Here is a 26,811-nt window from a genome sequence, read left to right on the forward strand (position 1 = left end):
TAAAGCATTCTCTCAATATAGATAGGCAAATCAGTGATTGATTAAGAAGTCCAGTACATTCATGAGGCAAGAATAAAAATAATCCCCGTGGCAGTTAACGAGAGACCAATAAAACCTTTCCCCTGGTCATTTTGAATTTCCCAGTAGGAAAAGAATCTCACTAATTATTGCTAGAGTTGTTAGGTGAAAATACTCACATGCAGGCCTTTGAATGAGTAAAGAAGTTTATTATATCAGAGCTCTCGGAGAAAGACCTGTGGCTCCTCAGCCTTTGGACAGCACTCTTTCTCACTTGAGCTAAGGTTCACATTGGGTTAATATACAGATTCAAGGGGCAGAATTAGTTGCATTCTCATTTACATACAATCAATCAACTCCATTCGCGTCACAATTCATTACATGCAGTCAATCAATTTTCTTAGCATCACATTTATGGTTAAAGTGGGTGTTGTCTCACCAGCCCCTAACTTCATGCAAAAGTCACTCAAGACTAACATAAGGATATGTCTTGTCTGCATCTGGAGACCTTGAGCTATTGTGTGAAGCTGTTATCAGCGGCTGTTAATATATCCCTAGAAATACCCACGTCTAGTTCTCATGAGGTAGTTTACACAGATTGTAACTTAACCCAGCTAATGATTGTTCAGGAATGTGGCTAGTTCAGCTAAAAGCCATTTTGTATCTTTAGGATAACTTAGCTAACAGCAATTTGTGTCCTTTCTGATATTAACAATTCTTAGGTTACAGAAAAACAAGCATTGTGTGTACACTATCTATTCCTACAAATTGCCTCTTATACAGACACCTAAGCCAATGAGTATCTTTTGTCTAAAAACCTTCTTTCTATTTTGAAACATAGTTAATTATCCGGTATACATTTTAAAACACAAAATTTCCCACAACAGAGTGAATCAGCCTCTGCCGATTCTTCTTCTTTTGTTTCACATTCAGGCAAATCGGTGTTAGATGAAGGACCCCAGTTCATTCATGGGGCGACCATGAAGAACCCGATCTTTCGACTCGCCACGGAGTGTGGTCTTCTGCAGGAAGCAACTAACAATTCAGGCACTGACTGGTCAGTGTTCACCAACACACAGAAACAGCTCGGTCCTGACTTTGTTGAAACACTGAGGAATCTATCTACTTTTCTGCACATGCAAGCTTACCTTCAAATTCAAAACAACACAAGGTTGAAAAGCATTTGGGATGTCTATGAGGTGGGAATAAATGAGCTCATCAAAAACTGGACTGATGACTCTCCCAATGTCAGGAGCCAAAAGCTTGGTGGGCTTAATTTGATGATGAAGAACGAATGTGCATTTTTTGCAACACCAAACCTCCATGATGTGTCTCTGCAGCAAATCAGCGAATATGGACCAATTGAAGGTGGTGATCGCAATTCTCCAGGGTTAGTGATAAATCAGTCTGTTCTTTGCCTTGCAATTAATCACCGCACAAGATTGAACAGGCCTTGAGGTGCAGTGTGTAGCGTCCCTGCCTCTGAGTCAGAAGCCCTGGGTTTGGTTCCCACCCCAGGACTTGATCACCACAGAAGGTGCGCTCATTTTTTTAAATAAATGTTTTTTATTGGGTTTTTCAAACATAGGGGGTGGATTCTCTCAGCCCACGCTGGGTTGGAGAATTGCCGGGCGCGAATTACATGACGCTGCCCTGATGCCGGTCCCTGTAGCCCTACGCCATGTTGCGTCGGGGTCGGTGCGGAAAAGGAAGCCACCACGCATGTGCGCAATTGTGCCGGTCGTAGTGCGCATGCACGCTTTTGCGGCGGTCGTAGTGCGCATGCGCAGACCCGCGGCATGCATTTGAGGATGGTATCGGCAGCTGGAGCGGTGTGGGTCACTCCAGTGTCATGCTGGCCTCCTGTAGGGCTCAGAATCACTGCTCCTGGGTGCCTGTTGGCGTCATCATAAAACATGACGCCGTTTACGATGGCGTCAACACTTAGCCTCAGGATGTATATTTACAGGTGTGCACAAAGCAGAGGGACTGGAAAAAAAGAGAGACGGTAATCCAAACATGGTAAAAACAACAATGCTATATAATTAGCAAGATCACGTAAATAAACAGTAAAAAACCAGGGTGTGGGGAGGTAAAAACTGGGGTAGTGTGTATTCATCGAGGTACTGGAGAGACAATTATATTATACCTGTATACATGTCTTGAGGGGGGGGGGTGAAGCCCCCCCTTTCTTTTCTACGGTTTGATTTTAGCAGAGAGAGTTCATGCAGTAGTACAAAATAGATCTGGGTGGGTGGGGGTTGGGGGGGTGGGGGGGTCTGGGTGGCGCCCCCGATATGGCTTGCTTCTCCCGAAGCAGTTTGCCTCTGCTTCGGCCATTTGGCGTTTCTTCCTCCTGCACTTTCTTGCTCTTTATTGCTGTGTTCGTCATGGTCGTTGTCATTTCCTGTGCTCTCCTCCCAGTTTGTTTTCCTTCGCCTTTCCGCTCCCCCCCCCCCCCCCCCCCCCCACCCGATTGTCTTATATTGTTCTTTGCCAGCTGTCTTTCTTTCTTCTCCCCTCTCTGCCATCCACTCCCTTGCAGCTCACCTTTCTTTTCTATTGTATTTGGCGACCCCCTCTTGCACTGAATCTTTCACCCAGGTCTTTCCTTCCTTCCTTCTCTTTTCTCCTGCTTTGGCTACTTTCCCCTGGCTCTTGGTTATTCATCAGCTTGTTCGTTCGTTGGCCACAAACAGGTCCCGGAATAGTTGGGTGAATGGCTCCCACGTTCTGAAGAAGCCATCCGACCCTCGGATGGCGAATTTGATGTTCTCCATTTGGAGAGATTCTGATAGGTTGGACAGCCAGTCTGCAGCTTTGGGTGATGCTGCTGACCTCCAGTTGAGCAGGACTCTACAGCCGGCGATCAGGGAGGCAAAGGCAAGGGCGTCCGCCATCCTCCTCCCCATGAAGAGATCGGCTGGTTTGATACCCCGAAGACTGCCACTTTCGGGCACGGCTCCACCCTCCCCCCTACCACTTTGGAAATAGCCTCAAAGAAGGCTGCCCAATACTCAGCAAGTCTGGGGCAAGACCAGAACATGTGGGCGTGGTTGGCCAGGCTTCTGTGGCACCATTCACATCTGTCCTCCACCTCTGGGAAGAACGTACTCATTCGGTTTCTGGTCAAGTGGGCTCTATGTACCACCTTTAGTTGCGTTAGATTGAATCTCATGCACGTGGAGGTGGAGTTGTCCCTATGCAGTGCTTCCAGAAGGTGCATTCATAGCCCAGCCAAACAGGTTGATTAGCGACCTGCAAACCCTTCCAACACTCATCAATAGCAGGCAGAAAGAGTGGGAGAGTTTTCTGCTCAGTGGTGTAATGGAGAAAAGCATTATAGCCTCTACCTTCATGATGCAGATGTCAAAACTACATGTAATAGTGCACATTGCTATAACAACAAAAACTCCCTGAGTTAACTGAAACACACCACCCCCACCAGGTTTAATTACGCTATTCCAATTCTCTCCCCAAACCTAATGGTGCACTAAGGCAGACTTTTATCCATTTCCATAACTAGTCATTCCCAGAACAGATCGCTATTCTGTTGCCTGGAGCAGCACGGTAGCACAGTGGTTAGCACAGTTGCTTCACAGCTCCAGGGTCCAAGGTTCAATTCCTGACTTGGGTCTGTGCGGAGTCTACACGTTCTCCTGTGTCTGCGTGGGTTTCTTCCGGGTGCTCTGGTTTCCTCCCACAGTCCAAAGACGTGCAGGTTAGGTGGATTGGTCATGATAAATTGCCTCTTAGTGTCCAAAAAAGATTAGGTGGGGTGCTCTTTCCAATGGCCGGTGCAGACTCGATGAGCTGAATGGCCTCCTTCTGCACTGTAAATTCTATGAATCTATAATTATAGCCTGAGGGGCGCCACTCCACATCAAATGCGGCTGACCAGAGTTTCTCCCACTCTTAGATTCCACAAGATTCCACAAACCCAGAAGGAGAAAACTGTTCCGATCAATATTCTTATTTCCATGTTTTTACTGGTGTCCCATTTTAAGGTGAACTGGCCGGTTCAGATCAGCATTCTCATTGCCTCATTTTTACTGTTAATTTCCTTCTGGGAATTTTAAGGTTTAAAATGTACTTCTAATATTTAGTAGCCCTAGCCAAATCTTTACAGCCAAGAGAGTATGAGGTGAAGGAACATCTAACAAAAAGGAAATGAAGATAGATTCAAAGTGCAAAACCAAAATAAAGTTTGTTGCCAACCCGATGAAATGATACAACACAAAGGCTGCTGCTTGCTGGCCGAATAAAAGGAAGATTGCTCAGATTTGAACTCCAGGGCATACTCCCAAAGATATGCGTTGAATCTGTGGTAAGCATAGACGATCGGAGAAATTACCGACCGAGGTTTATTTCAATACAATTCCATATGCTCCTTCACTCCCCTAAGGGGAATGCAACCAGGCCGGGCTTTAATGCTGCTGGGGCTCTGCTTGTTAAGGGGAATTCCCGCCCCCTTAAAGGGGAAGTTCATAATCCGGGGAGGTCATGGGAAACCATATGGTCCTGATCCCGGGACCTCCATTGGGGTTATAACACTCCCCTCCCCCCTGAGTCTGGAGCAACGTCCACATCCATTGGTAAGTACATTGGGCCTTTCAACCATTTCGCCTGTGGGCAGCATTCAGATACAGACCTCGCGGCATCAGGAGATGTATAGCGGACTGGGAAGTGTCGTTTGCGTGGGCGGTGGCGGCATTGGTAGCATAGTGGTTAGCACAATTGCTTCACAGCTCCAGGGTCCCAGGGTCGATTCCTGGCTTGGGTCACTGTCTGTGCAGAGTCTGCACGTTCTCCCCGTGTGTTTCCTCCGGGTGCTCCGGTTTCCTCCCACAGTCCAAAGGTGTGCAGGTTAGGTGGATTGGCCATGCTAAATTGCCTTTAGTGTCCAAAATTGTCCTTAGTGTTGGGGGGGTTACTGGGTAATGGGGATAGGGTGGGGGTGTGGGCTTGGGTAGGGTGCTCTTTCCAGGAGCCGGTGCAGACTCGAAGGGCCGAATGGCCTCCTTCTGCACTGTAAATTCTATGATGATTGCTGGTGCCGCCATTGCTGGTGCCACAATAAGATCAAGCCACGGGCGCCTCTGATGGTGGCAGAACGTCCATCTCAGTTTCCGAGTGGGAGCTAGACGGTTCTTCTTCCAGCATCTCGGGGTCCTCAAAAATGACCTATGGATCCTCGACAACCGGCGGGGCCAGGGGTGGTGGAGGGAAAAGGGGCAGTGGGGACGCTGTGAAAACTGGAGCTGGAAAGCACAAATCAATGGCCGGTACAGCTGGAGTATCCGACACATGGTTTCGCAGATGGTCCACGTGGTGCTTAGATCGTGGGCCTGTGTCCATATTTGGTAGGAAACCAGATGCATTTTTGCCAACATGTCGCATGGTATCCAAGTGGCCCCGTCCCCAAAGTTCCAGATGTGTACCACGTCTCCTGGGGTGAACTTACGCAGTGGACTGTGGCTGCCTGTGTCAGCCTTGGCTCAGTCCTGAGAACAGTGGACATTCCTGCCAATACTCGTGAAAACGAGACTCAAACGAGTGCAGAGGCGTCAACCCATCAACATCTCGGCTGGCACGATTATCCCTTCGTGGAATGAGGGGTGGTCCGGTCGCAGATTAAGAACCTGACTAAGTGGAACTCGCAGGAACCCAATGTTTGCTTTTTCATTCCGAGCTTAAATGTTTGCACTGCCTGATCAGCCAAACCATTCTTGGCTGGGCGGTATGGGGCGGTCCTCAACTGACGGATCCAATTGAGGGACACGAATGCCACAAATTCCGACCTACTGCCCAGGTTCCTCTTTCTGTTCAGATCCCTACCAATCTACATTCCCAAGACCTTCTTAAATAGGGTGGACAAACTAATCATGGCACTTGTGTGTGGGGGAGAAGAACCCAAGGATCCCAAAAAGGGTCCTACAAAGGAAAAGGAGCATTGGAGGCCTGGCCCTCCCAAACTGACAATTCTACCACTGGGCGGCCAAGCAGTAAGAGTGAGGGGATGGATGAAGGAGCTGGAAGCAGAGTGCGTAAAGATGGAGGCGAGCTCCTGCACGGGGATTTCCCTCCGGGCCCTAGTTATGACAGCACTCCCATCCCCCCCCCCCCCAACCAAACACTGAAAAATCCCAGTGGTGGTAGCCACGCTCCAGACATTGTTTTCATTGTTTTGAGACAACACTTCAGACTGACCAAAATGTCCACCATGGCCCCCACTTGCAACAATCACAGGTTCATGCTAGCAACAATGGACGCCACCTTTAAAAATGGATACAGGTCGAGGGAACGTTGACTGGTAGCGACTTATACACAAGTGACGGACCAGCGACACTTGAAGAACTTATGGAGAGGTTTCAACGGCCAAAAGGAAATGAATTAAGAAATATACAACTTAACTTCCTCCGTAGGGAAACAACGACATACCCATGGATGCCAAGACACTCACTGGTAGAGGAACTGTTGTGCACGGGCGTCCTAGGGAAAGGGAACTGTGGGGATCTGTATGGCCGACTGTTGGAGGAGGTAAGCTCCCCGCTAACTGGAACAAGATGAAAATGGGAGGAACTAGGGATAAAAGTCGTGGGGATGACTCTGGCTCTGGATCGAAGCACCACACAGGGCGAACACCACCTCCACAAGCGCAGGGCTAAGCCTAATGTAGCTAAAGGTGATACCAGAACCCGAATAAACAGATTCTTTCCGGAGGTAGAAGACAAATGTGAACGGTGCCAGGGAGGCCCGGCCAACCACACCCACATATTTTGAGCCTGCCCCTGACTTGTCAGGCTCTGGACAATCTTCTTTGAGGCAATGTCCAAGGTTGTGGGGTGAGGGTGGAGCCATGCCCAAAAGTGGAGGTCTTCAGGGTCTCGGACCAGCCAGAATTCTTCATGGAGAGGGGAGCCGACATCCTAGCATTTGCCTCCCGAGTCACCTGTCAAAGAAATCCAGCTCTGCTTGTGATCAGCAGCAGAACCCAAAGCTGCAGACTGGCTGTCCGACCTGTCGGAATTCCTCCAACTGGAGAAAATGAAATGCACCATCCGTGGGTTGGAAGAGGGTTTTCAAAAGACATGGAAGCTGTTCAGCAACTTGTTCCAAAACCTGTTCATAGCCAGCAGCTGATAGAGCAGCAGGGATGGGGGACGGGGCAAAGAGTAGGCACAGGCATGCCACTAAAACGTAACGGAAAGGAGGGAGGAGGAGGGGGGACGGAAGAGGTGGCAAGAAACCCACGGGGCAGACCACAGAACGCAGGCGCAGTGCTGCGTTGGAGGGGCCTGAAAACAAGAGGGAGGGAGCAAGGTCAAGAACAGCAAGTTAGGTGACACGCGCCAGGGCCAATAGAAAGTGCCCAAACCGGACGGAATGGACAGATAAGGCCTGCAGCCACAGGAGAGGGGGGGAAAGAAAAGGTAGATAGTCAGTGTTCCAGGTCAGAACATATATACATGGACATCCATCTCATTCCGTTCAGGGGGGTCTCGACCACCCCTTCCCCCAAAAGGAACTATGTAAATGTACAAACTTTGACTTTGTCAACAATGACGGAACTATGCAGCACGAAGTAAGAAAATCAATAAAACACTTTTTTTTAAATGCAAGTAACAAAGTAAATGTGGCACGACTGAGAAGTGAGAGTGCAGTGGAATTAAATGCATGCACAGTGGTTAGCACTGCTGCCTCAGAGTGCCAGGGACCTAGGTTTGATTCCAGCCTTGGGTGACTGTTGAATTTGCACGTTATCCCCGTGTCTGCCTGAGTTTCCTCTGGTTGCTCTGGTTCCCTCCCACTGTCCAAATATGTGCAGATTCGGAGAGCATCTGGAGTGTTGAGTGGGCCTAGGTAGGGTGCTAATCTGGAGGGTCGGTGCAGAATCAATGGGCCGAATGGCCTCCTTCTGCACTGTAGGGGTTCTATGGATTCTAAGGAACTAAAAAAAGCCAGATATGGACCAATGCTCTGCGACAGCACTTTTAAACCTTGACCTCTCTCACCTAGAGGGACAAGGGAAGTCGATGCATGCAGGCATCATCACCTGCAGGTTCCTCTCCAGGCCACACACCATCTTAGCAAGCCATTCCTTCATATTATTTATTATGTCTGAATAAAGGTCGTAGTCTTCCAGTTGAAGTAAATGCTTTGTTGAGTAAGTTCGTCTCTCTCCAGAGCTTATACTAGATGTTACATCTGAGCTGTCTGCCTGTGTCCTGCTCACTAGCTATGAAGAGTGACTTCCTGGATCCCGTCCGTCTATTTTATACCTCTCTAGTGCTCCCTCTGGTGATTACTTAGTTGTAGTGTATTTATTATAATCCCTTATACATGCAGATGTGCAGATCACTACTTCCTTCACTGTCGCTGAGTCAAACTCCTCGAAAACCCACATCTACCTAGCCGCTGAATGAGTGGGCAACAGGATAGCAGATGCAATATAACATGGGCGTGTTTATTCACTTTGGCTGTAAGGATAGAAAAGCTGAATATTTTTTTAAAGGCAGGAAACGTGTCAATGTTGGTATCCAGAGAGATTTGGGTGTACCTGTACAAAGAACACAGAAAGTTAGCAAGCAGGAGCAGCAAGCAATTAGGGAGGCAAATGGCATGTTGGCCTTTACTGCAAGGCGAATTGTATATAGTCTTTTCACAATGGTGCAGGGCTTTAATAAGATCACATTTGGAATACTGTGTGCAGTTTTGGAAGGATATTATTTCATTGGGGGCAGTACAGCGAAGATTGATTAGTCCTTCGGATGAGAATGGTATCCCATGATGAGAAGCTGAGTAAGTTGAGTCTATATTTTCTGTAGTTTAGAAGAATGAGAAGCAATCTCATTGAAACATTCAGGATTCTGAAGGGGTTTGACAGGATAGACACTGAGAGGATGCTTCCCCCTGGGGAATCTGAAACAAGGTGGCACAGTCTCAGGATACAGGGGCTGATCATTTAGGACTGAGATGAGGAGAAATGTCTTCACTCCAAAGGGTTGTGAATCTTTGGAATTTTGTACCCCAGAGGGTTGCGAATGCTCCATTGAACATATTTAAGGCAGGAACAGGCAGGTCTTTGTGCTCTCGGGGAAGCAGAGGATTAGATATTGTGAGTGGGCGGAATGTGGTACTGAAGCCCAAGATCAGCCATGATTGTGCTGAATTGCGGAACAGTCTTGACTCAAGTGTTATTATGTTCTTGTGAACTGTGGACTCCCCTGGAGAAGGCAACAATAAATATCCAACCATTTAGAAGCTTGGGAGATGAATTTGTTCTGTGATATTCCACACTGCATAAAATATGAGAATAGAATGTAACTGATCGGAAATCAGATTTTTGGTGACATCAGATTTATTTTAATGATAAATTCAATGTAACAAATTCATCATATCTATTATATTCAGTTGACACCATTTTGTGGGGCATATGATGTTTAATTGGCCCTTTCAGAATCAGTAGGTTCCATCACATGTATTTGTTCCTATCATTTATTTATTATCTATTAAATTAATTTATCAATTGGTGATACACGCAACTTGAACCGTTATGAACAAGAAAGATCAAATTATGTTGCCGTGAATCAGTGGCCTTGTTTCGCTCAAATGAGGTGAATAACCATCTTCGCTCACAGACAATGAAACCGGGGCACTAGGGTTGCCACCCCAATACTCGGAGTGGTGGGGGGGGGGGGGGTAACTGGGGGTGGGGGCACCCTTGGTTGGCTGATTTGCCATGGGAGGGGGTCGGAGTTGGGGGTTGGGAGAGAATACTCCGCTGGGGGGGGCCAACCGGGCACGGCTCCTCCATGACAACTCCTGGACCATGTGCCCTCGTTGCGAGGGCAACCCTTGTCCATGGTGTCTGCCCCACCGACCACCCAGAACTCCCATTTATTGCGGAGGTCTCTGGCCATGCAGCTGATGCCCTTACTAATAGGGAATTGGCAATCATAGTAAGTGAGCATTTCACACATACCAAGTGGATTCCTGTTCAGTGGTGGGGGGGCCTTGTTGCATGTGGGAATTATTGCCCAGCATCCCAATCAAAACCTGATGCCTGGTCACTGAACGTGAACACTGCGGAACGCAAAACCACAGATGCAATGGCCACATCCGAACATCCAGAGGATGGTGCCCAGCACCAGGGACATGTACCCCGCTAGAGGGTGAATGAGTGCAACAGGGAGAGCACCAGCGCCCGGTACAGGTAACATTATGTGCGGGTGTCAGGGATACATGTTCTAGGCTCTGGTGAGCAGGGGGAGGGGCCTGCCACGGGCGAGTGTGCATGGGCTGGCGTTCCAGGTGTGGGGTGTTGTGTTATGTAATTTCAAATAATACAAGCTGCCACTTGATGCAGTTTTGAGTTAAAGATGCTCCAGACTTTGAAGTGAGTTCAATGTGTTTTAATGCACTATTAGCACAGTTCTCAATGAGTTTGACTCTCTGCTAATCTAAATGTAGTAACTCAGTCTAACTGAACCAGCCTTGCTCTAAGCCATGTGCTGGGGTGTGATGCTGAAGATACACCCTGTCTCACTCTGTAGATGTTGGTCTGTGGAAAGAGGCGGGTGTGAGTGCCTCATCCCTTTTATAGTGAGATACCACCCCTGAGTGTCCTGACTGCTCATTGGTCGTGTCCTATTCTATGTGTTCATTAGCTGCATGTTTGCATATCATGACATCTCCCCCTTTTTTGTATGTTTTGTTGGCGTATGTGAATGTATGTACATGTGAATGAGTCTGTCTAACGTGACAGACAGAGGACAACAGAACAGAGCAAACAAAACAAATGTTCACAAGTCCAGTCTCTGAGGCTTGCATCTGATCCTGGTCGACCGCCGGAGAGGTGGTGGAGGGGACAACGGCGCCTTGACAGGATGGATGGAAGCCTGACTGGTGGTCTCGTGGTGCGAGGTATCAGGAGGTGGCAATTCAACATATGGAAATGGAGGAGAAAGTGGTTGCAGGCAGGCAACTTTGCGCAGTGCCCGTCGATTCCTTCGCACGATGGAGCCATCAGCCATACGTACAACATAAGAGCAGGGCACAGCCTGTAGAACAACAACAGCTGGGGCAGACCACCCACCATCCGGTATCTGGATCTTGACAGTATCTGCTGGGGATAGCACGGCCAGATCGGTGGCATGGACACCATCATCCTGCTGCTGCATCTTCTGCAGCACCGGGAGGTGATCCAGGTTGGGCAGGTGTATGGCTGGAAGCGTCGTCTGCAGGGCCTTGTTCATCAGGACTTGAGCCGGCGACATGCCAGTGGACAATGGAGTCGCCCTGTATGCGAGCAGTGCAAGGTGTATGTCAGAAGCAGAGTCCACGGCCTTGCAGATGAGCTGTTTCACAATTTGCACCCCTTTCTCGACTTTTCCATTGGACTGAGGATAGTGCGGACTGGAGGTGACATGCTGGAACTTATATGACCTGGCAAACGTGGACCATTCTCGACAATTAAAGCACAGGCCATTGTTGCTCATGAAGGTGATTGGGATGTCATGCCTTGAGAACGTCTCCTTACAGGCTTTGATGACGGTCCGAGAGGTGAGGTCCGGGAGCTTCAGCACCTCAGGGTAATTCGAGAAATAATCGATGGTCAATACGTAGTCGTGATCATTCGCATGAAAGGAATCTGGCGCAATGACAATCCTGTCCAGCTTGAGGAGGATACCATCTATCATCGTCAGGTCGTCCTTCACATTGTAAAATTGTGGGCACTGCCCTTTCTGCCAACCATTGGTGAGGTTGTGGATGACGCACTGCAAGAGGCGGTCTTTGGCTGTCTCATCACGGATGAGAACTACCTTCTCATCTGTCACCAGGAGAGTGCTAGCACACAGCTGCACCTGCGATTCGATGTGCTGGATGATCTCCAGCGGCTCACTGGGCGAGATGACAGAGCGGGACAATGCATCAGTGATGATGAGGTAAGTAGACCAAGTTGAAATCATACTCCTAAGTTTAAGCAGGATTCTCTGCAACCGAGGCGTCATGTCGTTCAAGTCCTTGTGGATGATGTGGACCAGGTGCCTCTGATCCATCTTGACAGTGAATGTTGGCAGGCTGTAGACATAATCATGAAATTTGAGGATGCCGGTGAGAAGACCCAAGCACTCCTTCTCAATCTGTGCATATCTGGTTTCAGTGGGCGTCATCGCCCTTGATGCGTAGGCTACTGGTGCCCAGGATGATGTGTCATCTCATTGAAGCAACACCGCACTGATGCCATCCTGACTCGCATCTGTGGATATCTTTGTCTCCCGGTCCGGGTCGAAGAATGCCAGGACTGGTGCAGTGGTGAGCTTGGCTTTCAGCTCCAGCCACTCTGTCTGGTGTGCCGCCTTCCACTCAAAGGCAGTTGACTTTTTCACCAGGTTGCGTAGGGCCGTGGTGTGCCTGGCCATGTTTGAAATGAACTTGCCCAGAAAATTGACCATACCCAAGAAGCGCAGCACCGCCTTTTTGTCCTCAGGGACCTTCATCGCCTCAATGGCCTTGATTTTGTCTGTCCGGGTGCACACCATGCTATGAGGTCTGGGCGCCTGGGAACTTGAGCGTCGATGTGCCAAAACAACATTTGGACCTGTTTAACTTTAGGCCGTTGGCATGTACACGGCGGAATACCTTCTGGAGACCGGACACATGTTCTTCAGGGGTCGTGGACCATATGATGATGTTGTCCACGTACACACGAACCCCTTCAATGCCTTCCATCATCTGCTCCATGATGGGATGAAATATCTCCGATGCCGAGATGATGCTAAATGGCATGCGATTGTAGCAGTATCTACCAAAAGGTATGTTGAAGCTGCAGAGCCTTCTGCTGGACTCTTCCAGCTGGATTTGCCAAAATCCCTGTGATGGGTCCAATTTGGTGAAGAAGCGCACGTGTGCCATCTCACTCGTGAGTTCCTCCCCCTTTGTGATGGGGTAGTGTTCCCGCATGATATTCTTACTGAGATCCTTGGGATAAATGCAGCTGCACAGGTCCCCCGAAGGCTTCTTTACGCACACCATCGAGCTGACCCAGTCAGTTGGCTCGGTGACCTTGGATATGATGCCTTTTTGCTGAAGATCCTTGAGCTGTGCCTTCAGGCGCTCTCTCAGTGGAGCATGGACTCGTCGTGGTGCGTGGACCACTGGCTTGGCATCAGGTCGTAGCAGAATCTTCTATCGATAGGGCAGCTTGCCCATCCCATTGAACACATCTAGATACTGGGCGAGGATGTCGTCGATGCCGGCCTGAAGATCCACATGGGAGGATGTTGTGGTGTAAACCCTTTGAATGAGGTTCAGCTGCTTGCAGGCGTGCGCACCTCGTAGGGATGCCCTGTCTGGCTTAACAATTTCAAAGCGTAACCATGTTTGTGTGTGTCGGTTGGATACATGCAGATGGCAGGATCCCAGTGCCGTGATGCCATTCCCATTGTAATCCAGGAGCTTGCAGGCAGCTGGAGGGACCGTGGGGGCTTCTTAATGCGTCTGAAGTCTGCCTGTGAGAGGAGGTGGCAGAGGCACCTGTGTCCAGCATGAACTGGATGGGGCAGTGGTTGACCTTCATCACTGCTCGCCATTCGTCCTGGGAATCCACAGCTCGGATCGATTGGACTTGCGATGAGTCAGGTGGGGCATATTCACACTTTGTAATAATGCCCACACGGTAGGCGTCGTCCAGGCATTCATCATCTGGATCCGTTGCTCTGCCGGGATCAGAATCCTGTAGGCGTTGTTGCACACTCCGGATGCGCCGTCGTCGGAATTGGGAGCGCTGGCTCCTGACTGATGGTGCAGATCTGCACAGGGCTGCACAGTGGCCTGGCTTCCCGCAGTTAAAACAGCATCTGCCTCTTGCAGGGCAGTGCTTCTTTAAAGGGGCGGTGTCACAGTTCGAACACGTCATGACGTCGGCGTCCTGACGCTCCGTGTGTTGTTGCACATGCGCAGTGCGGTTCTCAGACGTCTGCACCTGCACAGTGCGGGTTTCGGCCGCTTCATTATCCCGTTCACATCGCGCATGCGTCGGGCCCCGGGAAGAGCGCGCAAAATCGCCACTTTCGTCAATGTTGAGGCGCTGCAGCCGGGAGATGGCCTGCACACTCTCCACCTCGTGAGAGGCTAGTTTATCATTTTCCGCTGTTTTTTGTACTGGGAATAGCGATTTATAGCGTGCTCATGCACTGTGCATGTTTCAATCGCGACTGGCAGGGTCATATGCTTGATCTTCAGTAACTGCTCTCTCAGAGGATCAGAGTGAACTCCAAAAACTAAGATTGCCGGAGATCCTGAGCTGGTGAGGAGCCTGAATCTTTTCCATTGTGCCGGTATACATTCGCTGGTCATCACGGATCTTGCTGAGTTGAACTAACTAGATTGAACAGACTCCTGGTGCGAAATTGTCCGGAAACGGCACGATGTCCGCCGACTGGCGCCCAAAACGGTGCAAATCAGTCGGGCATCGCGCCGCCCCAAAGGTGCGGAATGCTCCGCATCTTTGGGGGCCGAGCCCCAACCTTAAGGGGCTAGGCCCACGCCAGACGAATTTCTGCCCCGCCAGCTGGCGGAAAAGGCCTTTGGTGCCCCGCCAGCTGGCGCGGAAATGACATCTCCGGGCGGCGCATGCGCGGGAGCGTCAGCGGCCGCTGACGGCATTCCCGCGCATGCGCAGTGGAGGGAGTCTCTTCTGCCTCCACCATGGTGGAGACCGTGGCGGAGGCGGAAGGGAAAGAGTGCCCTCATGGCACAGGCCCACCCGCGGATCGGTGGGCCCCGATCGCGGGCCAGGCCACCGTGGGGGCACCCCCCCGGGGCCAGATCGCCCCGCGCCCCCCCCCAGGACCCCGGAGCCCGCCCGCGCCGCCTTGTCCCGTCGGTAAGGTAGGTGGTTTAATCTACGCTGGCGGGACAGGCATTTTAGCGGCGGGACTTTGGCCCATCCGGGCTGGAGAATCGCGCGGGGGTGCCCGCCAACCGGCGCGGCGCGATTCCCGCCCCCGTCAAATCTCCGGTGCCGGAGACTTCGGCAACCGGCGGGGGCGGGATTCACACAAGCCCCCGGCGATTCTCCGACCCGGCGGGGGATCGGAGAATCTTGCCCCTGGTATCATGTTGTGTTATGTAATTTGGAATAACACAAGCTGCCACTTGATGCAGTTTTGAGTACAAGTTGCTCCTGACATTGATGTGAGTTCAATGTGTTTTATTGAACTATTAGCACAGTTCTCAATGAGTTCGACTCTCTGCTAATCTAAATGTAGTAACTCAGTCTAACTGAACCAGCCTTGCTCCAAGCAAGGGTGTGATGCTGAGGATACACCCTGTATCACTCTGTAGATGTTAGTCTGTGGAAAGAGCTGGGGTGTGAGTGCCTCATCCCTTTTATCGTGAGATACCACCCTTGAGTGTCCTGACTGCTCATTGGTCGTGTCCTATTCTATGTGTTCATTCACTGCATGTTTGCATATAATGACATGGGGGAGGGGGAATCAATGGGGCAATCGAGGGTCTCGGGGTGGGAGGCTCCGTGTGTGCCAGTCTAACACCCTCTCCTACTGCCTTACCGATATTGAACAGTCTGGACAGTATTTTGGACCCATCTGAATTTGCCCCAGTGGTGCTGCTGGTAGGCCGGGAGGCCAGGCGGCGGTAGCGTCGACAGAGGCTCAAGGCAGCAGCCGATGTGCCGGACCCCGACCCCTATCCTGGGCGAGGGTGAGACCCAGAGGGGGAGGCCCGCGATGGCCCAGAGTGTACAAACATCGCAGGTCTTTCGAGCAGATGATGGACAGCGCGTGCTGCAGGACGCTCCGCCTCAACAAGGAGATGGTGCAACAGCTGTGCCATGTCCTCGTGGACTTGGCACCAAGTGGAGGAGGAGGACACCCGCTCTCCGTGACCGTCAAGGTCATCGCAGCCCTGAACTTTTAAACCTTGGACTCATTCAGGGCTCAAGCGGGGACCTGCGTGGCATTTCGCAGGCCACAGCCCACGGTTGCATTTCCAGGATGCCCTGTTTGCCCGTCACGAAACTATATAAACTTTGACATGGACCAAGCCTAACAAGATGCCCGGGCAGCAGGTTTCTCCGCCATCGCCAGGATGCCCAGATCCATGTCACCTTGCATGCACTGGGTCATCTGGGAGTGCCCTACATTAATCGGAAGGGGTTCCACTCCCTGAATACCCAACCAGATGAAGATATGCGTGTGTGTGCATACTTCCCGGGGAGTGTCCACAACAGCTACATCCTGGTGTAGTTGATCAGCCCCGGCCTCTTCGAGGAACACCCAAGAATGGCTGGCTGGTCCTTGGGGGATAAGGGGACCCCGCAGAGAACCTGGCTAATGGCGCAGAGGACCGATAGGAGGTCCATGTGGCCATCCGAGCTGCCATTGAGCGATGCATCAGATTGCTAAAAATGCGGTTCTGATGCCTCTACCACTCCGGTGATGCAGTACAGCCCCCGGAGGGTCGCCTGCCCTGTCCTCCACAACCTAGCACAGCAGCGGGGCGACGAGCTGTAGGTTGGAGATGAAGAACATGTGCCCACCTCCGAGGAGGAGGATGAGGGTGATGAGGAGGCACTGGACCAGCAGAGGTTGGAGGACGATCCTGGGGAGGGACTGGAACATCAGCCAGTGGCTGCTGGACAGGTGGCAGCGGCAAAGGTCCGGCAAGCCCAGAGAGCCAGGTAGGCCCTCATACCCGCCTGCTTCGTCCGTCATCGCTACCCTCTACCCCCCCCCCCCCCACCCCACTCCCATTTTCCACCCTCCCAGGGTCTTGTTACATCACTCCAGGGAGCTGGGACTGTGTCGGCACTGTCTGCAGGTTACTGTCGAGGGCAGGGGCGTGATGATAACCCGCAGAGAGCTGAGCGCTGGTGCTGCTCAATCTATGCCCTAGCCTGACCCATGCCTGTCTGCTGAGTGCTCGCTCACACCCATGGCCTGCACGTGGTGTGTCCAAGGTGGGGTGATGGGCAAGGGTTCGTATTGCCGAAGAAAGTGACAGAGGTGTCCTACTGGTTCTGGTGAAGGGTTTTTAATGTTGCACAAGTGTACAACACCGTCCTACTCTCCCGATGGTGCCACCCCACTCTCCCCACCAGCCCCTCACCCCCCAGCCCCCTACCTACCCCGTCTCTCCCTCTACCCCAGCATCCTCAGTGATCCTTGGCCTGCTTAGCCTTCCATGCTCTACCGCTGCATCTCGGTGTGTCCCCAGGATGCACATCAGAGGTGGAGGCAGTCAGCAGCTTACCATATCCCGTGGCCATCGATGCCTTTGGCAGGCATCCTCTGGAGCAGAGGGCCCTGGCGCACCTGCCAATGGCTTTCCCCAGGTTCCACACCTGTTCGGGGCACTGACTGCGAGACGTACGTCCTCAGAGGGGTGGAACTTGGGGGAGCTGATGGCCACCATCCTCACTCCATGGGACGGGTCTGGGGTGGCACCCAGAATCCCTTCTTTCCGATTAGTGCCCATAGGGCCTTGGGGTTCACTTTGGGATGCAGGTGCAGCTGGTTCAGCCTGGCTACCCCAGGTTATCTGACACTCTCCGTCCTGGCGGTACCCCAATGTCTGCACTATTGTGTCGAAGCCCTCGGCGATCCTCCTCCGTGACTGGGACATGCTCTGCAGCACCTCAGCAATGCCCACCAGCAATTGGGACGAGCTCCAGAATGCCTTGGCCATTCCCATCTGGGATCAGGACATGTCAAGGTCAGCCTGGTAGTGGGTCACGTCCCCCCTCGAGTCCGACAGTCTTCCGAGGCTCGAAGCCACAGTGGTCACTGACTGCAACATGCCTTGGACACCTCCACTAATGCTCCTGATGTCATGCACCAGGCTCTCCACTGCGGTCCCCGCCTGATCAGTGTTGGGCAGGATGGTCAGACCAGGGCACGGCACGGTCCTGGGCGGGGGTGGGTTCCAGGCGCATGCTCATGGAGGGGGGGTAAAAGAGACACAGCCGGTGCCAACTCACCCATACGGCCCAGTGTAAGTCGTTGACCTTCGTACGGCACTAGGTGCTTCTCGAGCTGACAGCTGCTGCCACTTTATTCCAGACAGCACTGGCTGCCCTGTGGCTCACCCTCGAGGACCCTGGGGGGAACAGGACTTTCCTCCTGTCCTCGACTGCCTCTAGGAGTTTCCCCAGCTCTGCATCTCTGAATCATGGGTACGGTCGTCTCAGCGCTGTGGCTGCGAGCTGTGTGGTGTTGGCTGTGCAAGTGCAGTTTAAGTGCTGCTTAACCTTGTTGGCAGGGGGCTGGAGAGTGCGGTCCTGGTGAATCAGTCGGCGAGCCTTCATTTGTGGCGTGATGCGTGTGAGGCCTCCTTAAATGGACCAATTAGCGTTGTATTGTGTTGACGGTCTCACAAGGCTGAGTAATGGGAAGTACACGGCAGTTCCCGCTCGCTACCAGACTTAGAAACGTTTTGTCTGTAATGTTTATTTCTATCAGTTGGGGTAACACAGTGGCACAATGGTTAGCACTGCTGCCTCACTGTTCGCAGAAAAATACTTTTCACCTATGTACACAGGACCATAAATCAAATCAAATCAGATCAGAGTGCCAGGGACCAGTTTCAATTCCCTCCTTGGGTCGCTATCTGCACGTTCTCCCCGTGTCTGCGTGGGTTTCCTCCTGATGCGCCAGTTTCCTCTCACAGTCCAAAGGTGTGCAGGTTAGGTGGAGTGACCATGCTAATTTGCCCCTTATTGCCCAGAGATGTGCAGGTTATGTGGGGTTATGAGTCAAAGTGTGCTTAAGCAGGGTGCTCTTTCAGAGTGTTGGTGCAGACCTGATGGACTGAGTGGCCGCCTTCTGCACTGTAGGGATGCTGTGAGTTGTGAGGTTGTGAAACTCTGCCACATAGAAACTGATAGACAATACTACATAATACAACACAATTATTCAAACATTTTGGGTAAAAGATATTTATGTGATAGAGATGAGTTTTGCATGATAAATGTATGACATGAAAATTGACATTATTTTAGGTATGTCATTATTTTTACGATAATGTTCATTAGGAGATACTTTGGTAGAGCCAATGTAGGCAGACAATGTCATTTTTATGATACATACAGTATCTCACCAGTTTTTTTCTTTCATTATTCGTTCATGGGATGTGGGTAGCTGTGGCTCGGTCAGCGTTCATTGTCTGTCTCCAATTGTCCATGAGAAGGTGATTCTGGTGTCACTGGTCATAGATTCACTTTCATGGCATAACCTTGTTGCAATAGCAGTTAATATGTCCCGTGTATTCAGTAGACCAGGGAACCCAAACTGGATGGTGTGGAGGGCCTTCCAGGGTTTCCGCAGCAGATTACTTTGATCAATACAATTTGTGCTTCATGCTGTTTCCAGCTTGTCCAATAGATGCTGGCTTCTCTAGAATCCAGCTTCTGATTAGATGAGCAGGAAACAGCTCGAAACTCAAATTTTGAGATTAGGGTGAGCACGGACAGCGGAGTGATGGTGAGAATGGGGCCTAGGGGAAATAGTGGGGGGAGCGGAGCCTACAAAATGGAACGATGATGAAAATGGGAGGAACAGCATTTGCAATGGGGTGAGTGAGGCCTCGAGAGAGAGAGAGAGGTGAGTGCATGTGTGAGAAGTGAGAGTGAGCGAGTGAGTTATTGTGTATGTGTGAGTGAATGTATGTGTGTGTAAGAGAGGTGAGAGTGTGTGAGAGAGATGAAATTGATTGTGTGTGAGATGAGGGTGTGTGTGTGTGTGAGAGAGAGATGAGGGTGAGTGTGTGTGTGAGAGATGAGGGTGAATGTGTGTGTGAGAGATGAGGGTGAGTGTGTGTGTGTGTGAAAGATGAGTGTGTGTGTGAGAGATGAGGGTGAGTGTGTGTGTGTGTGAAAGATGAGGGTGAGTGTGAGAGATGAGGGTGAATGTGTGTGTGTGAGAGAGAGATGAGGGTGAGTGAGTGTGTGAGAGATGAGGGTGAGTGTGTGAGAGATGAGAGTGAGTGTGTGTGTGAGAGATGAGGGTGAGTGTGTGTGTGTGTGAAAGATGAGTGTGTGTGTGAGAGATGAGGGTGAGTGTGTGTGTGTGTGAAAGATGAGGGTGAGTGTGAGAGATGAGGGTGAATGTGTGTGTGTGTGAGAGAGAGATGAGGGTGAGTGTGTGTGTGAGAGATGAGGGTGAGTGTGTGAGAGATGAGGGTGAGTGTGTCTGCGTGTGTGTGAGAGATGAGGGTGAGTGTGTGTGAGAGGTGAGGGTAGTGTGTGAGAGATGAGGGTGAGTGTGTGTGAGAGATGAGGGCGAGTGTGTGTGTGTGTGTGAGAGAGGTGAGGGTGAGTGTGTGTGTGTGTGAGGGAGGTGAGGGTGAGGGTGTGTGTGTGAGAGATGAGGGTGCGTGTGTGAGAGATGGGGGTGGGGGTGTGTGTGAGAGATGAGGGTGAGTGTGTGTGTGAGAGATGAGGGTGAGTGTGTGTGTGTGTGATGAGGGTGAGTGTGTGTGTGAGAGATGAGGGTGAGTGTGTGTGTGTGTGTGAGAGAGAGATGAGGGTGAGTGTGTGTGAGAGGTGAGGGTAGTGTGAGAGATGAGGGTGAGTGTGTGTGAGAGATGAGGGCGAGTGTGTGTGTGTGTGTGAGAGAGGTGAGGGTGAGTGTGTGTGTGTGTGAGGGAGGTGAGGGTGAGGGTGTGTGTGTGAGAGATGAGGGTGCGTGTGTGAGAGATGGGGGTGGGGGTGTGAGAGATGAGGGTGAGTGTGTGTGTGTGAGAGATGAGGGTGAGTGTGTGTGTGAGAGATGAGGGTGAGTGTGTGTGTGAGAGATGAGGGTGAGTGTGTGTGTGTGTGATGAGGGTGAGTGTGTGTGTGAGAGATGAGGGTGAGTGTGTGTGTGTGTGTGAGAGAGATGAGGGTGAGTGTGTGTGTGAGAGATGAGGGTGAGGGTGTGTGAGAGATGAGGGTAAGTGTGTGTGCGTGTGTGTGAGAGATGAGGGTGAGTGTGTGTGTGAGATGAGGGTGAGTGTGTGTGAGAGATCAGGGTGAGTGTGTGTGAGAGATGAAGGTGAGTGTGTGTGTGTGAGAGATGAGGGTGAGTGTGTGTGAGAGATGAGGGTGAGTGTGTGTGTGAGAGATGAGGGTGAGGTGTGTGTGTGAGAGATGAGGGTGAGTGTGTGTGTGAGAGATGAGGGTGAGTGTGTGTGTGAGAGATGAGGGTGAGTGTGTGTGTGAGAGATGAGGGTGAGGTGTGTGTGTGAGAGATGAGGGTGAGTGTGTGAGAGAGATGAGGGTGAGTGTGTGTGTGAGAAAGATGAGGGTGCGTGTGTGTGAGAGAGATGAGGGTGAGTGTATGTGAGAAATGAGGGTGAGTGTGTGTGTGAGAGATGAGGGTGAGTGTGTGTGTGAGAGAGATGAGGGTGAGTGTGTGTGAGAGACAGATGAGAGTGAGTGTGTGTGTGTGAGAGATGAGGGTGAGTGTGTGTGTGTGAGAGATGAGGGTGAGTGTGTGTGTGAGAGATGAGGGTGAGGTGTGTGTGTGAGAGATGAGGGTGAGTGTGTGTGTGAGAGATGAGGGTGAGGGTGTGTGTGTGTGTGTGTGAGAGGGATGAGGGTGAGTGTGTGTGTGAGAGATGAGGGTGCGTGTGTGTGAGAGAGATGAGGGTGAGTGTGTGCGTGTGAGAGATGGAGGGTGAGTGTGTGAGAGATGAGGGTGAGTGTGTGTGTGAGTGATGGGGTGAGTGTGTGTGTGTGAGAGAGATGGAGGGTGAGTGTGTGTGAGAGATGAGGGTGAGTGTGTGTGTGAGAGATGAGGGTGAGTGTGTGTGTGTGAGAGATGAGGGTGAGTGTGTGTGAGAGAGATGAGGGTGAATGTGTGTGTGTGAGAGATGAGGGTGAGTGTGTGTGTGAGAGATGAGGGTGAGTGTGTGTGTGAGAGAGATGAGGGTCTGTGTGTGTGAGAGATGAGGGTGAGTGTGTGAGAGATGAGGGTGAGTGCATGTGTGAGAGAGATGAGGGTGAGTGTGTGTGTGTGAGATGGGGGTGAGTGTGTGTGAGAGATGAGGGTGAGTGTGTGTGAGAGATGGGGGTGAGTGTATGTGTGTGAAAGATGAGAGTGAGTGTGTGTGGTGCGCACCGGTGAGTGTCCCAGGAGCCTCTTCATTAAAGTGCCCAACCGAGGTGAGTGTCTCTGGGAAGGGGGAGGGTTTTGGAGACAGCTGTGACGGGAAATCAGTGTCAACCTCTGACCCGAGCTCTGGGGTCTCCTGATCTCGGGGGGAGGGCTGGTGTCCGGGTTGTTCTCTGTGGTAGTCACCACTGTTGTATATATCACATGCGAGATGTAATACGGTAAAGCTCCTGTACTACAGGTACAGGGGTAGATCCCTGCCTGCTGGCTCCGCCCAGTAGGCGGAGTATAGATGTGTGTGCTCACCGAGCTGCAGTCATTTCGGCAGCAGCTGCAGGAGTCTACACATCTCTGCTTAATAAAGCCTCGATTACACTCTACTCTCGTCTCATCGTAATTGATAGTGCATCAATTTATTAAGCAGGGATGTAACAACGATGGACCTCCACATCAAGCCTGATCGCCTGCAGCTGCCCCCTCAAGCAGACAATGCCAAGTCGGCCTTCGCACATTGGCTAGCTTGCTTTGAAGCCTACATCGGATCTGCGACAGAACCACCCTCAGAAGCACAGAAGCTCCAGATCCTGTATACGCAGCTGAGCTCCGATATCTTTCCTCTCATCCAGGATACGCCGACCTACGCTGAGGCCATGGCGCTACTGAAAGAAAACTACACTCAGCAGTCCAACAAGCTCTACACCAGGCACCTCCTGTCCATGCTGCATCAACTCCTCGGTGAGTCTGTGGAAGATTTTTGGCGTGCACTGCACGCCCTGGCGAGGGACTGCGATTGCCAGGCCATTTTGGCCGTTGAACATTCCGAACTCCTAATCAGGGACGCTTGCGTTACGGGCATAGGGTCGGCGTACATCCGCCAGTGCCTCTTAGAAGGGGCTACCCTCGACCTCGCGGCGACCAAGAAACTTGCAATCTCACAAACAGTCGCCTCCCGTAATGTACAAGCGAATGCACCAGGCGCCCCCCTCCTGGACATCGTGGACCCCACCAGCAAACACCCCATCGTGGACCCCACCAGCAACCGCCCCCAGCCAATCCCAAGGCATTTCGCTGCTGTGTGCCAGGCCCGCTCGATCGCCGCTGTAACCAGGCCCATCGTTCCTGCACCCCCCACGTGCGACTCGTGGGCGCCGCCATTTTTGCCCCCGGCACCCATGTGCGGCCTGAGGGCGCTGCCATCTTCCTCGCCTCAGACCACGTTTGGCCCATGGGTGTCGCCATCTTGCTTGCCTCAGGACACGTGCGGTCCGGGGCACCACCATCTTCCCCCCATCAGGCCTCGTGCAGCCCGTAGGTGCCGCCATCTTTAATGCCGTCCGCCATGTGGGCGCCGCCATCTTTACTGCCTCAGGACCCCTGCCCGTCGGGCACCTCATCGGGCCACTCATCGCCTGCCGACCAGCCAGGGGCCTTCCAACACCAGCTACAGCTCGCCTCCATCGCGATCGACCACTCCCGGCCGCACAACCTCGCAACCGCGTCGACGATGGTAAAGGTCGATGGCCACAAGACATCATGCCTTCTTGACTCCGGGGGCACAGAGAGCTTCATCCACCCCGATATGGTAAGGCGCAGCTCCCTTGCGGTACACCCCATTAACCAGAGAATCTCCCTGGCCTCCGGATCCCACTCCATGGCGATCCGGGAGTACTGCACCGCCACCCTCACCATCCAGGGCGTAGAGTTCAGTGACTTCCGCCTCTACGTCCTCCCCAACCTCTGCGCTGCCTTGCTACTCGGCCTGTACTTCCAGTGCAACCTCCAAAGTCTAACCCTGAAATTCGGCGGGCCCTTACCACCCCTTACTGTATGCGGTCTCACGACCCTTAAGGTCGACCCGCCTTCTCTGTTTGCAAACCCCACCCTGGATTGCAAACCCGTCGCCACCAGAAGCAGATGGTACTGTGCCCAGGACAGGACCTTCATCAGGTCCGAGGACCAGCGGCTGCTGCGGGAAGGCATTATCAAGGCCAGCAACAGCCCCTGGAGAGCCCAAGTGGTAGTTGTGAAAACTGGGGAGAAAAACAGGATGGTCGTTGACTACAGTCAGACCATCAATCGGTACTCGCAGCTCGACGCATACCCCCTCCCACACATATATGATATGGTCAATCAGATTGCACAGTACCGGGTCTTCTCGACAGTGGACCTGAAATCTTCCTACCACCAGCTCCCCATTCGCAAGGCGGACCGCCCGTACACCGCGCTTGAAGCGGACGGCCGCCTTTACCACTTCCTTAGGGTTCCCTTCGGTCTTCCAACGGGAGATGGACCGAATGGTTGACCGGTACGGACTGTGGGCCACCTTCCCGAACCTGGATAATGCCACCATCGCGGCCACGTCCAGCAAGACCATGACGCTAACCTTTCCAAATTCCTCCACATCGCCAAACTCCTCAACCTAACATACAATAAGGAGAAGTGCGTGTTCAGCACCAACCGCTTAGCCATCCTCGGCTATGTGGTGCAAATTGGAGTTCTAGGGCCCGACCCCGATCGCATGTGCCCCCTCATGGAACTCCCCCTCCTCCACTGCCCCAAGGCCCTCAAAACAACGCCTGGGGTTATTCTCATACTACACCCAGTGGGTCCCTAACTGCGGACAAGGCCCGCCCACTCATTCACTCCACCGTTTTCCCCCTGACGGCCGAGGCTCACCAGGCCTTCAACCGTATCAAGGCCGACATCGCCAAGGCCGCGATGCACATGTTCGATGAGACGCTCCCCTTCCAAGTCGAGAGTGATTCATCAGATGTAGCTCTGACCGCCACCCTCAATAAGGCAGGCAGGCCCGTGGCATTCTTTTCACGCACCCTCAATGCCTCCGAAATTCGGCACTCCTTAATGTTGTTTGTCCGACAGGAGAATGGGTCTCACTGTCACACACCCATTCACCTGAAACATTTTAGCTCTTTCCAAAACCCCCACCGCGGCCAGACGCCTGTTCAGTGGTACCAACTTATCTGCAGATACCTGGTCAACAGACCAGACGCTTGTTCAGCGGAACTAGCTTGTCTGCAGACACTTTAGCTGATACCTGTTCGGCCACCAGACGCCCGTTCTGATTCGATGGTAGAAGCACAGCACCCAACGCTTGTTCAGAGGAACTAGCTTTTCGGCTGGTACTAGTCCAAGTGCCAGATGCCCGATCTGATTTGACGGTAGAATCACAACCCCACCATGATGACTACATTTTTGTCCGTTCTTGTCGGTTGCTCAGGCAGTGGAGAAATGGCGTGAGACCCGCCCTGCCTGGGGACCCCCCCGTTGGTCAAAAACGCTCGGGTAGGGGAGATACGGTATTGGTAGCCGTCCTACACAGGGACTCCATCCAAATCTCACCCGTCGCGGCCCATACGCACCTCATTCGACCTTTTCCTTTCAAAAACAGTTTTATTTATTTAGGCAACCTTTGGGTTGCTGCCAAATGCTATTTCCATCCAGGAACATTTGGATGATAAACTTAGCACTGGTCCACCATTTGGAAGTGTGCTGTGTCCTAACATTTGTTTTGAAAAAAAAAAATGAGGGAGTCACATAGAGTGACCAATTATAAGGGAATAATTGGCCCCGAAGGACAGACACACTAACATACTGGATATTATACCAAGGTAGTTACAGATACTATGCTTGTTTTACAGAACTCCAGAAGCTCCAGGACCGGAGAAAACAGAGAACACAAAGAAAGAAAAAGAAAGAGGACAGCCATGAGGACTTCTTTCATCGTGATCAAGATTTTTATACTGGGCATTTGGTTGCGCGGGAACGCGGACCCCATTACTTCAAACCCCCCTGCCGTTAATGTTTCACTGCCCCGCAGTACCGAGGGCCCAGTCACCAGCCACGCTGCATTATCCTGGTGTGCCAAGTTCATAACTTGGTACTCCCTGTCGTACGTTATTGAAGCACTATTAGCGTTGGCAATACTCTGCTGTGCAGTGCAGACTATGTGCCTCCGCAAATGGAGAAGGAGAGCGTACCGCGCTCGAACCCCGGTATATCAGATCCAATCCCCTATATTCGGTTGTGATCAGACCCCTGACCCCCGCGACCTATGAAACCAGAATAATAAAACAGGCACTTGCGTTTTTCTGTAAATAAAAAAAATGTACAAAACCCCATCAACAGAAAATGTCTGATCCTGAGCTTGACTGCCAAGCCAGGAAAGAAGATATGGAATGTTATGATTGTTGTTGTATGTTTTAGAGAGATAGGATAATGCAATGCTTGATGAGTGTATTTAGGTAAAATTAGAGGTTCCAGGTTTTTATTTTTTAGATACATGCCCCTGCCTGACATAGCGCCCTCAAGAATTGTTTAGGTAAATTTTTGTGCATAGCTAGGGTCAGAATAGTGGCCATGTAGGAGGTGTGTCCCCCCCCCCCCGGTCAGGGAACGGAAAGGACAAAATTTATGTGATCATTCACGCTTCGCGTTAGGATCACAAGGAGGGTCTGTAGCCACTTAAAATGGCTGATACCCTATTCATTTGGCCAAAACCCGATTTAAAATGGCTAACCGAAAAGGCTGATGGGAAAAGCAGCCAACAGGACACAAACGGACAGCTGCAGACAGAATAGCGTATTCGGCTCTGGGGAAGTCGGCCCAGATCGATACTCAAGACTATTAGCAGCACATCAACCCAGACATCTGC

The 26,811-nt window shown here is 51.6% G+C and overlaps 1 protein-coding gene across 1 annotated transcript in view; it reads left to right on the plus strand.

Moving 5' to 3' along the window:
- Positions 1–26,811, plus strand: part of LOC140396943 (peroxisomal N(1)-acetyl-spermine/spermidine oxidase-like) — a 62,132-nt gene that overhangs the window by 20,416 nt on the left and 14,905 nt on the right. Inside the window, exon 3 of the mRNA XM_072485894.1 lies at positions 952–1,408. Coding sequence (XP_072341995.1) covers positions 952–1,408 — 457 coding nt within the window. The remainder of the gene's footprint in view (positions 1–951; positions 1,409–26,811) is intronic.

The sequence above is a fragment of the Scyliorhinus torazame genome, chromosome 2, assembly GCF_047496885.1.
Source record: "Scyliorhinus torazame isolate Kashiwa2021f chromosome 2, sScyTor2.1, whole genome shotgun sequence".
NCBI classification, from domain to species: domain Eukaryota; kingdom Metazoa; phylum Chordata; class Chondrichthyes; order Carcharhiniformes; family Scyliorhinidae; genus Scyliorhinus; species Scyliorhinus torazame.